The sequence below is a fragment of the Carcharodon carcharias genome, chromosome 9 (assembly GCF_017639515.1).
Source record: "Carcharodon carcharias isolate sCarCar2 chromosome 9, sCarCar2.pri, whole genome shotgun sequence".
Classification (NCBI taxonomy): Eukaryota; Metazoa; Chordata; class Chondrichthyes; order Lamniformes; family Lamnidae; genus Carcharodon; species Carcharodon carcharias.
Window position 1 is genome coordinate 143,663,938 of NC_054475.1, and position 15,409 is coordinate 143,679,346.

Here is a 15,409-nt window from a genome sequence, read left to right on the forward strand (position 1 = left end):
ACCTAGGTGCGAGGGATGACTTGTGCCTCATGTGTTCATAATATTGAATCAACACTTATGAAAACCAAAGGTATACTCTATACGTCAGTTGCTCTTGCAACCAATAAGGCTCACATCAGATTTGACCCAGAGTGCATTGGCCCTCGTGATGTCATCAAATGCATTGAGGTAAGTTTTGATTACTTTAATCTTTTGTGTTATAAGCTGACAATTTGAAGGTGCTTTATAAATATATTCTAGTTTTTGTCATATACTATGTTATTTCTCGAATATCTTGCGATTTTCTGCATCGATTTACCCCTGGTATTGCCCAAGAACAGGGTTATGATGATTGCATTTGACTTGACTGCATATGGGACAGACTTAGCTGGCTTAAGTATATTTATGTTATCTGATAAACACGATATCAAACAGATACTTGTATTTTCTGTGTAATATTGTAGATATTATGGACACCTTAAACATTTGCACCCTCCACCGCTATGTCTGCAATGTGTACTGCTCTGCACTGCAGCAACTCGCCAAAGTTTATTCAACAGCACTTCCCAAACCTATGAGCTCCACCACCTAGATGGGCAAACGCAGCAGATATGGAAAAACTAACTGCCAAGTTCCCCTTTATTTTACATGTTATCCTAACTTGGAAAATATCATTTTTCCTTCATCGTTGCTAGGTAAAGTTCTTGAAATCTCTAACTTAAAACACTGGGGGAGCACCTTCACCATACAGACTGCAACGGTTCAAGAAGGAGGCTCACGCCTTCTCGAGCAATTGGAGATCAGCAATAAATGCTAACCCTACTGATGGCAAGCATGTGAATAAAGTGAATGAATTAAGGTTCTTTACACAGTTAAGCATAAGACACTGTGCAATGCAATTGAATGATTTTGTCAAGGCAGTGAAAGGGACAAAACCCATCATGTAGGAGCTCTGAATCTTGGTTTGTTTGTGCAGGATCTAGGCTTTGAAGCTTCCTTAGTCAAAAGAGATCGCTCTGCAAGTCACCTGGATCACAGAGAAGAAATCCGTCGGTAAGTTCCACATATGAAGTTAACCTTCAAATTATTAAAAATTATTTATAAAATGTTGAAACCAATTTGAAAGACTGAACAAGTAACATATAAGGCAATAGAATTTGATACATACTGCTATCCCTTGAAGTTGAATGCAGATTTGCTACCTTTTTTTCTTGTTCGTTTTGTTACAAATCTCATTGTGTCATGGTGCACAGTACCATGATTAGGCTCAAAATCATATCAAAATTTTATTTTACTGAATGATTCAGGGAATCCTATAGCTTCTAAATGTTGTAACTATTGGATCTGCTCTGCTGCCATAACATTTCATAAAACAATAAAATGTGCAACACAAAAGGAAGGCATTCAGCTCGTTGTATTTGTGCCAGCTCTTTGCCAGAGCAATCTGAAACTAATCTCACTGCCTCCGGTTATGTTCATAACCCCATATATTTCTTTTTTTCAAATACTTCTCTAGTTCTCCTTTGAAAGACGTAATGTCTCTACTTCAATTACTCAGTGACAAAGCATTCCATCCTCCTACAACCCATTGTGTAATTTCCTCTAACTTCTACTACTCACTCACTGCTGGTGGCTTTCATTCTTGGTGAAGACCTTGATTTTCTCCTTGATTTCCTAACTAGAGAAAATAGTCTTTCTCTATTCAGTCTATCAAAACTCTTCGTAATTTTAAAACCCTCTACTAAGTCTTCCCATAGCTCTCTGTGCTCTGACAGCCACCCCAAGTTTATCTTCATAACGCATTTCCCACCCTGATGAAGACTGTTATTGTTGTATTCACCATTCAACAAAGATTTAAAGTTTCGTGGAGACTTGAGAATTGTTTGATGTGAAAGAGGAAACTGAGCTTTATCTAGCACACCCTAGCAGATAGTTGGTTTTGAGGTCAGAGGCAATGGGTCAGTAATGTTAAGGTGTGAAAAAAACTTAAAGATGTAGCTGTTAAATATAAGCAATGGTAGCTGTTAGACTTGGGTGAGAAGCTTTCTGGACAGCTCAGCATATTGATTTTCAGTGTCCACTGAAGGATAGGGAAGAGGTCAAGATGTTGCCAATTCATTTTCACCCATTGGATCAGAGATTGTAAACAATTGTGGATCTGCAATCTGAAGAGGTTGATATATGTGGAGCAGAATCATCGGGAAAATAGTGTGTAATGAATGAGGAGGCAATTTAAGGAACAGTGTTGGCTAGAGGCCAAAGCCTTGGGGAATCCATGACTTAATAGAAACAAAGTCAGAGGATGAGCAGTGAACTCGTATACAATCAAGCAAATAGAAAGGAAAGCAGATATCTATGAACAAAAAAAAAACAAAAACTACTGGAACTACTCAACAGGTCTGTGGAGGGAGAAAGAGTTAACGTTTCAGGTCATTGGCCTTTCATCGGAACTGGGAAAAGTTAGAGAATTAACAGGTTTTAAACAAATGTAAGGGGGATGGTTGGGAAAAAGAACAAAAGCGAAGGTATTGCAAAGAAAGAGACATGCTGAAAGAAGCTTTTCATCATGCATTCATCAGAACAGACGCAAGAATGCCAAATTTCAAAGGGAGCTTGGGAACATGGCATCTGAATCGGAGGTGCCCCACAAAGGGGTCACTCAAACTGCATTTGGTCTCCCGAATGTAGAGGAGACTGAACTATGAACAATGAATGCAATAGACTAAATTAGAAGAGGCACAAGTAAATTGCTGTTTCATTTGGAAGAAAAGTTTAGAGCCCTGGACAGATATAAGGGGGGAGGTAAAAGGGCAGATGTTACATCTCCTACACTTGTGTGGAAAGGTGACGGAGGAAGGGGAGAGGGTATTGTGCTGATTTTGGAGTGGGCTTGTGTGTCAGAAATAAATGCATCCATATGCTGATAGAAAAGAAACAGGGATAATGTTAGGATGGATTTGTTTTTCTAGGATTAAAGTAAAGGTACTGTAACCAAATAGGAGCAGGAAAATTGATAATGTGGTGGTTAAGTACAGAGGCATACCTTGGAAGATGGAAGTGGTGCTGTTAGGAAGTCTTATTGGAGTCCAGAGGCTTAATTTTGTTTTTGTATACATTCAAAAAATTATCCCTTGCTCTTTTCCTATAGAGAAATGCAGCACATTAAAGTGGTACCTGCCACCTGATGGAATTAGGAACTCCACATTGATGGAATAGTAGACCTGAATTTGTGTCCTTGTGCCAATATGAGTTTGTTGTGTTGATGCATCACCTAGTGATTTTGAAAATTATAGTTTAATTATTCACTGATGACCTTAAATCAGTATTGTAAAGTAGCACTCATCTGAGCAATTACATGGTTTGATCTAACTGGAATGAAGACTTGCCTGCTTTTTAGTATAATGGCTGCGGACACTTGTGCGCCCAGTTTTTTTCTGTACAAACAATGGGAACAAAAAGCTTCCTTTATATGTGTTGGGGTGGGTGGTTGGGAGAGAAGCAGGTTTGCTGTTGAAATTATTAAAATTGAATGTTTGTTCTGTTTTGAGAGAGAAATTTTACACATTGTAACAAGAAAGAATATCTATGCTGAAATGTCTTTCCACTGCACCGAGTTCTGCAACAATTGTGTATAGGTTATGTATAGCACAAATTAGATGCAGCAGAAAGCTTGCATTTTACATCAATGCTGCTGAAGTGTGCTGGTTCCTTAATGCACATCTGTCATTCTTCTGACTTTCCAGAATGAGAACCAATAGAGTGAGAATCAATGGAGAGTAAGTACTATGAGTACTGGATTGAAACCAACCAAGCTCACTGCAAACTTTTGTGCATACTTTGCCACAAAGTTGAAAGGACAATGTCATCCATTTCAGCACTACTGCGTTTTGTATTTTTTTGAAAACTGCATCTATTTTGACCTATTAAGTTCTGGTAATAATTAAAAGGTTTTTATTGTGACTTGTTTCTCTTAGGTGGAGGAGATCCTTCTTGATCAGTCTATTTTTTTGCATTCCTGTGATGATCATGATGATTTACATGATAGTTGCAGACCATGCTTTCTACAAGAGCCATCAGAATAGCTCGAGTACTAACGAGCTTGAAAAACACCATGCTTCCATGTTTCTGGAGCGACAGCTCCTTCCTGGGTTATCCATTATGAATTTGCTGTCCTTCATTCTCTGTATTCCAGTTCAGGTATGTATCGTTGTCTGATATGGGTTTGTTGAACCTAATTTTTAATCTGTATCTGGATGTTCAAACATGTAATGTGGCCTAAATCCGAAATGCTGTGATATTGTGATTCAACCATTAGCTGTTAGCCAGTTAAAACATATATTTGCATAAAAGTGTTTTCAGGTCCAAAACTTCCTATCACTTTGGCTGATTTTTTTTTCCCTGAACCTTTTTCTCAGTCCAGGGATCTGAGGCCCATTGTATATCCCCCTAACACTGTTCCACGTTGTAAAATTAAAAGGGAGAAACGGATAGACTGAGTAATTACAGGCTAGTCAGCCTAACCTTGGTGGTAGAAAAACTATTGGAAAATATTCTGAGGGACAGGATAAATCTTCATTTAGACACATTAATCAAAGACAGCACAAATTTATTAAGGGAAGATCATGTCTGTCTAACATCGAATTTTTGAGGAGTGTCGACGAGAGTGGTGTGTTGATTTTAGTCTATATGGATATAAGCAGGTCTGATCACAAAAGTAAAAGCCCTTGTGATCCAAGGCAAAGTGGCAAGTTGGGTCACAAAATTGGCTCAGAGGTAGAAAGCATAGGGTAATGGGCGATAGGTGTTTTTGTGATTGGAAGTGGGGTTCTGCTGAGCTCAGTGCTAGGTCCCTTACTTTTTGTGGTCTGTATGTAGAATGTATGGAACATGATTAGGAAGTTGTAGATGAGACAAAAATTGACTTGTGTGGCTGCAGGAAGACATCAATGGAGTTGTCAACTAGGCGGAATATGGGGAAATGGAATTCAATCTGGAGAAATGTGAGTTAATGCTTTTGGGAAGGCTAACAAGGCAAGAGAATGGACAATAAATAGTGGGATACTGAAGTATAGAGGAACCTTGGAGTACATGTCCAAAGATCCATGAAGCTGGCTGGACAGGTTGATAAGGTGGTCAAGAAAGTATACAAGATACTTGCCTTTTTTAACTGAGGCATAGAATATTAGAGCTGGAAAGCTATGCTGGAATTGTATAAAACAATGGTAATCCACAGCTGGAGTAAGGCGTGCTGTTCTAGTCACTGCATGATAGGAAAGATGTGATTGTACTAGAGAGGGTGCAAAGAGGATTTATGAGGTTGTTGTCTGGACTTCTAGTTATAAGGAAAGATTGGATAGGCTAGTGTTGCCGTCTTTGAAATAGAAGAGGCTAAGGTTTGAGTGTAAAAAATTATGAGGGGTCTAGATAGAGTGAGTAGCAAGACCCTATTCTCTTTAGTTGAGGGGTCCATAACCCAGGGACATAGACTTAGGGGAAGAGATAGGAGGTTTAGAGGGGATTTGACAGGAATTTCTTTCACCGAGAGGGTGGTGGGGACCTGGAACTTGCTGCCTTCTATAATGTGCATAAGATACTATGGTACTATTTTGAAAAAGAGGAGAGTTCTCCTTGGTGTCCTAGTCACATTTATCCTCAATCAACATAACAGAAACAGATCATCTGACCATTATCTCATTGCTATTTGTGGGACTTTGCTATGCACCAATTAGCTGCTGCATCTTCTACATTGAATTCTAGAACCATTCCCAAGGATTGGAAGGGAGCAAACATAACCATAGGAAAGGAGGATGGGAGAAAAAGGGAAAGTTAGGCCAGTTAGCCTAACATCAGTAGTAGGCAAAATGATAGAATCTAATATAGGGTTGTGATAACAGGGCACTTAGAAAATCATAATATGATTAAGCAGAGTCAACAAATTTATGAAAGGGAAATCGTGTTCACCAAATCTGATAGGTTATTGAGGATGTAACTTGTATGATGGAAATTGGAGAATCAGTGGATGTCGTGTATTGGAACTTTGAAAAAGCATTCTGTAAGATACCACACAAAAGGTTAATACACAAAATTAGGACCCATGGCATGGATTGTGGCTTGGTTAATGGACAGAACAGAGAGTCGGGATAAATGGGACATTTTAGTGTTTGCAAACTGTCACTAGCATAGAATTGCAAGGCTAGGGGTTCGTGGCCCTCGGCTATTTTTACTTTCTGTATTAATGACGGAGATGATGAGACTGATTGTAACATATCCCAATTTGCTAATGATGCATAGGTCGAAAAGTAAGCTGTGAGGACACAAAGAAGCTACATAGATTTATAGTCATACTAGTTGAGTGAACAAGAACATGGCAGATGGAATACAATGTGGCGTAGTGTGAAGTTGTCTACTTCGGTAGGAAAAATAAAACAGCAGAGCAATTTTTGAATGTGAGAGACTGCGAAATGTTTGCATTCAGAGGGACATGGGTGTCCTTGTACACCTATCAAAGAAAGTTAACATACAGGTACAGCAAGCAATTAGAAAGGCAAATAGGGTGTTGGCTTTTGTTATAAAGAGATTGGTGTATGAGTAAATGAGTCTTTCTTCAATTACATAAGGCACTGATGTGACCACACCTGGAGCAGTGTGTGCAGTTTTGGTTTCCTTACCTAACGAAGGACATACTTGCCTTAGAAGGAACGCAACTCAGGCTGGACTGGTTCCTGGGATGAGATTGAATAGACTAGGCTTATATTCTCTGGAGTTTAAAAGATTGAGAGGCTTGACCAGGTAGTTGCTTCTAGCTGGGGAATCTAGAACATAGGGTGACAGTCTCAAAACGGGTCAGCCATTTAGAACTGAGATGAGAAGAAATTTCTTCACTCAAGAGGTTGTGAGCCTTCGGTATTTTCTAAGAGCCGTGGATGCTCAGTCATTGAGTATATTCAAAACAGAAGTCAATTAGATTTTTGGGTACTAAGGGAATTAAGGTGTAGAGCAGGATGATGGAGTTGAGGTAGATGATCAGTCATGATCTTGTTGAATGGCAGAACAGGCTCGAAGGACCTACTCCTTTTATTTCTTATGCTCTTATCACAGCAGTGTCTACATTTCAAAAGCACTTAGTTGACTGTAGAGTGGGGCACCCTGAGGTTGTAAAAGGCATTATATCAATGCAACCTTCCTTTGAATTGCAGAGCTGTTACTAAATGGGAAGAGGCAAAGCTAGTTGATTGCTAAGAATTTTACATATTTGAGGATGCAAAGCAACAAAATCTTCTGGATTTAGGTTTTTAACCAGTAGTTCTTTCAGTTTGTAGGTGGATGGTACTTCTATATCCAAGCGTACAAGGCACTGAAACACAAAACTGCCAACATGGATGTGCTGATAGTTCTGGCTACAACTATTGCTTTCTTGTACTCCTGTGTCATTCTGGCCATTGCTATGATAGAAAAGGCCAAAGTAAACCCTATAACTTTCTTCGATACACCTCCAATGCTGTTTGTCTTCATTGGCTTGGGGCGGTGGCTTGAGCATATAGCTAAGGTGAGGAAAGAAAAGATTAACTTTAATAGTATTGTGACTTCAATTTCTTTTTCTACTAATTGTTCATTTTCTTCCTTTCCCTTCTCTCCTGAAGGTGAAGATACTAGCTTGGACATTTATATAGAATGGTTCAATACTAGAATCTCTTTCAGTTTGACCAGTATTGATAAGTGAACTTTTGACCAAGAGTGTAGACAAACTCTTTGAATGGGGCTGATGGGTGATGTTGTGGCTGAGCCTGAAGCTGTCATCACCCAAAAATCACATGCACATCTGTAGCAAAGTCTGCTGATGACTTCAGGATGGCAAAGCCTAATGAATGTTTATTTTTTCTTCAGGGCACTGAGACAAATTGCAGTACTTTTGTCAATACCATGCTAAGCTCAGATGTGGAATTAAATTTGTGACCTTTTAGTCTGTGTTGTTCAATTCCCCAGCCCATCAAGGATGCGTTCTTGGCTTCACAGTCAGTAGAACCTTGGCCATGCTCACATGCATCCCAACATGTGGCTCAGATTGATCTCCTGCAGGTATTCCTGGGGACGAATGCCGTTTATGGAAAGTACTTAGTTGTGCTTGGCAGCCTATAGTTGAAATAACAGTAGTACTGTTGCTCTGTCACCTATCCATAAAATTCTTTTGTTTTTAATGTATATTCCCTGCTCACTATTGAAATCTACCAAAATGGCCAATGAAAGAGAGTGCAATTATAATGAATTTATATTTGAATTTATATTTATACACATCTACTTTTAGTTAGGTATCACTTACAGATTCAGTAATTATCGCTTGGAATTTGCACAGGGGTTCTTTGGCGGTAGATTAGCAGAACCCCTGAGAAGTAGCACAAACAGCTGCTTATACTGCTTTGCCAGGACTTTTGCTGAAGTTAGGAAGTTCAGGCATGCAAAGAGTGCTAATGCCACCTTGGAGGAAAATCCAGAGAGTAAATTATCTTATGTTTTGATCTTTTAAATACATTTGCTGTAAAGAAAAAAAAGTGAGAAATGTATTTCATAATAGTTGCAGGCCTCAGTTACATAGAATTATTTTGCCATTGCATAATTATGAATATGCAAATTAGAATGGCAAAGCAAGTTGAATTTTAGATATTTAACAATTGAACTCCTTCTGAAGTTTGAAAGAAATGTATTGATAAGGACCTTTGAAGGCCATGTGTTATTCAGCAATCTGATCACAATGCTAGTGGAATTTTAATTGGATCAGGACTTCTACTTTCACTGTGTGAAGTTGGCCTGGTTTTGGCTATGCTGCTGCCTTGTGATTGAAGGGATAGTTGATTTTTTTTTATATCATTGCAACTTTTCTAAATATGTACTTTTTAAAACTAGATTATAAAACTTATTGTTGCAGGGTAAGACATCGGAAGCACTTGCAAAGCTGATGTCATTGCAGGCAACTGAGGCAACTATAGTGAAGATAAGTGAGAGCCATTCCATTTTAAGGTGGGTGTTTTTCAAAAAAAAATGTTTAACACGTATAATGCTCGTTAATTTATTAATTTGCATTATTTGGATAAATTGTGACTGACTGCCATTTTCTTTTTTGCATGATGTCTCCTTAGTGAAGAGCAAATCGACGTAGAGTTGGTACAACGTGGGGATATTGTAAAGGTGGTTCCAGGTGGAAAATTCCCTGTCGATGGCAGAGTTATTGAAGGGCATTCAATGGCTGATGAATCTCTGATTACTGGTAAGGAGACAATAGCATTCCGTGTCAATAATTCATAGAGGAACATTGTATCCTTTGAGTCTTCAGGGAGCGCAGATTCAAAATGCACTCAAAACATTTTTTTACTCTGCTGTTTTAGTTTGTAAATTGCCTAGGAGGTCCAGGCGACTCCTAAGCATTTTTCAGAAATGACTTCACAGGTTATTTTCCATGCTGCCTTTGGGATAAGTGATGTAAAACGGGCATTGTAACTGCAACCTTTAATGTATTGACTGGAGTTTATACTAAACTTTCCTGACTGCGTATGACATCTGTAAATTTGAGCAAAAGTCTCTAATATTTATAAACAGAAATATACTGCGTTTTACCAATATATGAAATAATGGAACCTCTTCTCATTTATCCTGCAATATTACATGCTCAATTTTAGTTATGCCTTCTGGAGGAGGTTCTCAAGAAGGCTAGGTGCTGTTCCATAAGGAGAATAGGAGGGAAAACTAAAGCAAAAGCTATCTTGTGTGCTATCTTGCACCTTTTCACAGCTGATGGAGAGCTTGTTGTGGGCCATCAGCCCTCCTTCCTTTTCGGCATGAAGAGGATGATTAAAGGAAAGTGGAGAAGATAAATAATTCCTGTTCGTCAGTCTTTTGTAATGAACAGTTGAGAAACAAATGGATGTATGTATACAACACCTCTGTGGTCTACCCCCATTGAATTCTGATAAATGTAAACTACTCAACTGGGCTACTGACCTGTAACTCACTGAAAGATAAATAATGTGCTCTAAAATAAAAGAAAATCTGAAATAAAAACAAAGTGCTGGAAATACTCCAGTCTGGCAGTATCTGTGGAGAAATTGAGTTTATGTTTCGAGTTGAAAATTATGGTTCCAAAGCAGAGTCATGTTGGACTTGAAATGTTACCTCTGTTTCTCTCCCCACAGATGCTGCCAGACATGCTGAATTTTTCCAGCACTTTCTGCTTTTATCTTATTTCATGTGCTCTGTCCTCCTCTATGTTGCTATACACAATGTTCTCAATGAAAACATGTTGGAATTTATGTTACATGGAGGAATAAGTATTGGACTATTGGATCTATTTGTTGCATATAACTTAATCTCTTTTGTGTCATGCATTGTTTGTAGGTGAAGCAATGCCAGTCACTAAAAAACTGGGGAGCAGTGTGATCGCAGGTTCCATTAATCAGCACGGAGCTTTATTGATTGAAGCTACTCATGTTGGTTCTGAAACCACCCTCTCCCAGATTGTGAAACTTGTAGAAGAAGCTCAAACCTCTAAGGTACCATCTTTGTGTTCATTTTTCCTGGCGTTGGTGGTTCAGTTATGGTGATTTTTTTTTATTGAAAGTAGATCTGAAAAGAGGACTTGCTAAATATTATCTGGAGTCCCTTTTTAGGTTTTGCTTTTCAAATTCTTTCATTAATTTGTTATCTATGTTTTCTTTTTATTTAAATCCCTGGCTGTTTATTTCTCCTTCCGAGTGTGGCCAATGGGGGTAATTTTGGAAAAAAATGTCATCGACGTGTTTTGAAATAAATTCCTTCTTCCTGTAATGAAAAGAGTATAATTTCTCTAGACCACCTTCTGTAAATAATAGCATTGCAGCCTTTTGACAGGCAAGAAATGAAGCATGATTTATTAGACATCAGCACATCATAAATAACATTGCTGGTGGTATGTGGAACTGAAGGAAAGGTGCTCTTCTCCAGTGAACACTGTTGAGAGAGATCTTTCCAGAAATGGTAAATTAAATTATTTTTCAAAAGCTACTTGGAAAACAAATAGACTTTCTCCTGCCCTTTCCAGGTAAATAAAAACCACCGCAAAAATGGGAGAGCAGCTCTTTAGTTTCCATCTATTTATAGTTTGGTTTTTATGACTGAGGCAGCAAAATTTATAAAACTTTGATCTGTTTCTTAGAAACTTAATTGCAATTGCAGAAAATGTTTGTTGTAAGTGGTCCACTGACTGGCTGACTGTGATACTCAAAAGCATTGAGCCCTGAAGTGTACAGTTGCAGGTATGAGTGTTAGGTTTCAAGTTTATCCCTACATGCTGACGGCCATTCCCTTCCTTATGATAGTTATCTCAGTCGGAGGAGGTGCTAGTAGAATCTAGTTGCTTCTCAAGAAGTGGAAGCTGACAGTGTTACTCCTACATCTCCCAGTAGTTATTTCAAGAACAAATACTCTGGGTGTTCCCTTGTAAAGGGAGAACATTCTTTTGTTTGTGATCAGACTTGTGTACTAGCAGCTGAATTTTTTAGTACCCATTTTTCTGTCTGCCGCAATGGCGGCAGTTGTGTTAGGATGGGACTTCCACCCATCATATGTCCCTGACCCCGGCAATCTCGTGGGATTCTGCTCATTGTCATAACTTTGGCGGATGCAGGAGCTGTTTACATCCCCTGCAAGTTAGCCACATCTGGTGGAGTGAGGGAGGGATATTTCTATGGTGTCTTGCAATAGCATAGCGTGATGTCAGTGCCAACTGAAGTTTTTTTTTGCAAGTTGAATTTACTGGTTCATTGGTAAGGCACAAGTGATGGAAAATACATCATGTGATGTAATACTGATGTAAGCATCTTGACACCTTCTGCCATATTTGAGCAGATTTACACATCCAATGTCCCTTCAGAAAATCTTTGAATTGGTGACAAAAGCTGGAAGAATAGCCTCCTCCCTGACTTCCCCTTCCCACCCACCCAAATTGCACTAGTTTAAAGGATATTCATTTCTTTAGACTCCCTGTTGGAATTTCATACAAACTTCACAATTTGCTGTGTTTATTTTTCAGGCCCCCATTCAACAGTTTGCAGATAAACTGAGTGGATACTTTGTCCCATTCATCGTTGGGGTTTCTGTTGCTACTCTGATTGCCTGGATTATCATAGGATTTTTTAATTTTAACCTTGTGGAAGAATATTTCCCTGTAAGTATTAACATTTAAGTAGAATGACATGTCTGGAAAGGTGATAAATTGAGATTGCTCGGTTTGAAATCTGAAATGTAGTTGTTAAGACTAGAACGTTGCCGATTCTTCATTTAGTGATGTATATCAGTATTGGCTCTGGGCATTGTTGCACAGGTGCACTTTTGAGTTCAAATAGATAATGTGGAAATCTTTTAAGATAGACATGTGCTGTTATTCCTGATGGTTGGCAGGTAATGTCAAAGTATAATGGAGACATGCACATCAGAACATTTCAGGTTTGGTTCGCTCTGGCTAAATAAGATATGAGTGCCAGAAATCTGTGTGGCTCTTCCAACAGGTTCCCAATATAGCCTCGTCTGATGTCACCCCAAAAAACTGGGTCCCAACTTTGTGCCTAGGCTTCCTCGACAGCCTTGGTGAGGCCACCCCATTTACAAGGTGGTCGTCATAATGTGTTGGGAGGGTGCTGGGAAATGAAGAGGGATGACAAATGTCTGAGTTCTTGATCTCCTTGCCTATTCTGGGATGCCTCCTTTGATTGTCACTGTTATAGCTAATGAGATTAAGGGTATTGGTCAAACTAATTGGAGAAGTGAATCCCATGTGGGAGGTTGTTGTTTGGACTCTTAAAGATCTTTCAAAAACGTTTTTTTTTTAAATAAAATGTGGCTTCAACCCCAACCCCATATATGAGAGGTGCAAGAGCCCCTCATTCCAGAAAGAAGGCCTTCTTCATGCTCTGATCTTTCTGCCAGACTTTCCAGCTGCATCACCAGATGTAGGGGGCATCTCAGATCCACAGTCCGATGGCCAAGCCATGCATTTCATGTGACCTCACCCACATTCCTCCAAGATTTGCAGGTTCAAGTGTGGCATTTAATTTGGTGCATCTTGGCATTTAAAGAGAGAGATCTTAACCAGCATGGATATGCATGACTGCAAATAGATGAAATAATTAATGAAGTTAGGCCCAAAAACAAGCTGCAGGAGTAATAATGAATGGGTCTCTTGAGATAAATATATGAATATGATAAAAGGGTGGTCAGCAGAACAGGAGGGTTGGGGATTCAAATTTAAGTTGGAAATGGATATAAAATGGTCTGGTTGGTCAGAAGGGGTGGGTATTTTTAGGGGCTTTTTGTCAGGATGAAGGAGAAAATACTGAGTGGGGCACCCAAGGGATCTGTGTTAGAACCTGTACTGTTTCTAATTTCTGCAGCACCTCTGATTCATGGCATTGATGCAAACTAGTCAGATTCACAGCTGATACCAAACTAGGAGGGGCAGCTGAAGGCCGTAGGAGCCACAGCTGTAAATTGATGGAACAATAGTGGATGAATTTTGAGTAAAATGTGGAGTACTGCACCTCTGAAGCAAAAATAGACAATACGAGTAGTCCACAAATGGCGTAAAGATAGTTAATGACAATATTGAAAGAGTTTTAATCTACTTTGTGGCTCCACAGCAACGTTAATCCTAATGAGTAATGTAATGTCGAGCTAAATAGGCAGAACTGATGAGTGTATGTCAGAAGAAGTAAGCACCACCTCATTATTGTGTCCAGTTCTGTTAACTGAGGTGCAAAGAACCAGTCAAGTCATTGTGGCACTTCAGAAAACAGCACATGACTGATCCACATTGGAAAGACTGGGGCAACATGGATTTTTCAACCTTGAGGAGAGACAACCTTTGGGTGACCCATTTGAGCTCTGTAGGAGAAAACATTCCAGATCTATCTTTTCTATACAATACTACCACAAATTAAACGGTGACAGTAGGACCAGGAAACTGATTTACACAAGTACACATCAATACAGTAAATGAACTTTTAATTAGGGTAGTGAAGGAAACACCTTGGAAGAAACAGATGGATACTGTGGTGATGGGGTCTGTGAGATTTTTTCAATAGACAAGTAGCTTTCCTCATTTGTAGGTACCTCATAAACCATTCTCAAAGTGAATGATTCCTGCTTATGATGGTCATTAGCTACGATCCTGAGGTCATTTTAGCTGCCTGATCATTGTACCCATACAGTGTTTTATGCACTGAGGGAATTTGAGGTCGCAGTGTGAACAGCGTGCAATGTAGTGGGAGGTTTCCAGTACAAGTTTAATGCAGAAGAACAGTGCACCACATCCAAAGGCAGCAGCAAGTATTATCTTAGTGGTTAATTCAAAGCTGGAAGGTTAGACATGGAACAGAAATGCCTCAAACTGTTCTTTTTAATTAAAAAAAAATGGCCTGTAACTTCTGAGCTCTGGGACTGTGGGGGGAAGAGGGGGGGTGGGGGGGTACCCCAAAGATGCGCTGGGGACACCCCACCCCAGGAAGTTCCCAGGTAAGGATTGCACAGCAAATGCCTGGGAAGTTCAAACTTCCTTTGGGAAGTTTGAAGCCTGACCAGACCCCCCCCACCCTCCAAATCCTACCCATTTACCTTATACACTTAGCTTCTCCCTGGCTTGTCAAAGTGGCTGTACCTTTAAGCTTATTTGGTTTATGGCAGCTCGTGCCTTAAAAAAAGGTGCGTGGCTTATTTACCTTTGACTGAGTTGTCCTTGACTGTAGGCCTCAGGAACCTGCTGTGCTGGAGTGATCTCACCCGGCCAGAGTTGGAAGGTTGGGTGAGATAGGAGCGGCTTTATTTTAGGGTAAGAAACTAGGAGCAGACTGGCAATCCGACTCAATTGCTACTCCACTGGAGGTTATAGGTCAATAATCACCAAAATTTAGGGGTTTTTTTCTTTTATTAGCAGCCTTGCGCCAAAGTAGCAATAATTTACCTTTGCAGCACTTTCCTCTCAGATCATAGCTTGTTTCTTGAAGTTACACCTGCCAATTGAGACTGACTTGCCTGTTTTTACTTAGGGTTACAACAAAAGCTTGTCACAGCCTGAGGTGATTGTGCGCTTTGCATTCCAAGCCTCTATCACTGTCCTTTGCATTGCGTGCCCCTGTGCATTGGGATTAGCAACGCCTACCGCAGTAATGGTGGGAACTGGAGTAGGTGCACAGAATGGTATCCTAATTAAAGGAGGGGAACCACTGGAGATGGCACACAAGGTAGGTACAGTGAGAAGCTATAAAGTCCTTGTAAGTTAGAACAAATGCTGTATAATTGTATATATAAACTAATATCAATTGTTAAATCATGTGAATTTTCCTGCTGGAGCGTTTTGTCAACTGCTGTTTATTACGACATCTGCAACCGGCATTTATTTTTCCAAAAATGGAAT

General features: G+C 39.5%; 1 protein-coding gene across 4 annotated transcripts in view; it reads left to right on the plus strand.

Moving 5' to 3' along the window:
* Positions 1–15,409, plus strand: part of LOC121281843 (copper-transporting ATPase 1-like) — a 75,026-nt gene that overhangs the window by 36,452 nt on the left and 23,165 nt on the right. For all 4 annotated transcript variants that reach the window (XM_041194894.1, XM_041194892.1, XM_041194895.1 and 1 more), the window contains 9 exons: positions 7–168; positions 956–1,032; positions 3,954–4,176; positions 7,292–7,525; positions 8,900–8,991; positions 9,111–9,238; positions 10,363–10,517; positions 12,035–12,169; positions 15,042–15,236. In XM_041194894.1, coding sequence (XP_041050828.1) covers positions 7–168; positions 956–1,032; positions 3,954–4,176; positions 7,292–7,525; positions 8,900–8,991; positions 9,111–9,238; positions 10,363–10,517; positions 12,035–12,169; positions 15,042–15,236 — 1,401 coding nt within the window. The remainder of the gene's footprint in view (positions 1–6; positions 169–955; positions 1,033–3,953; positions 4,177–7,291; positions 7,526–8,899; positions 8,992–9,110; positions 9,239–10,362; positions 10,518–12,034; positions 12,170–15,041; positions 15,237–15,409) is intronic.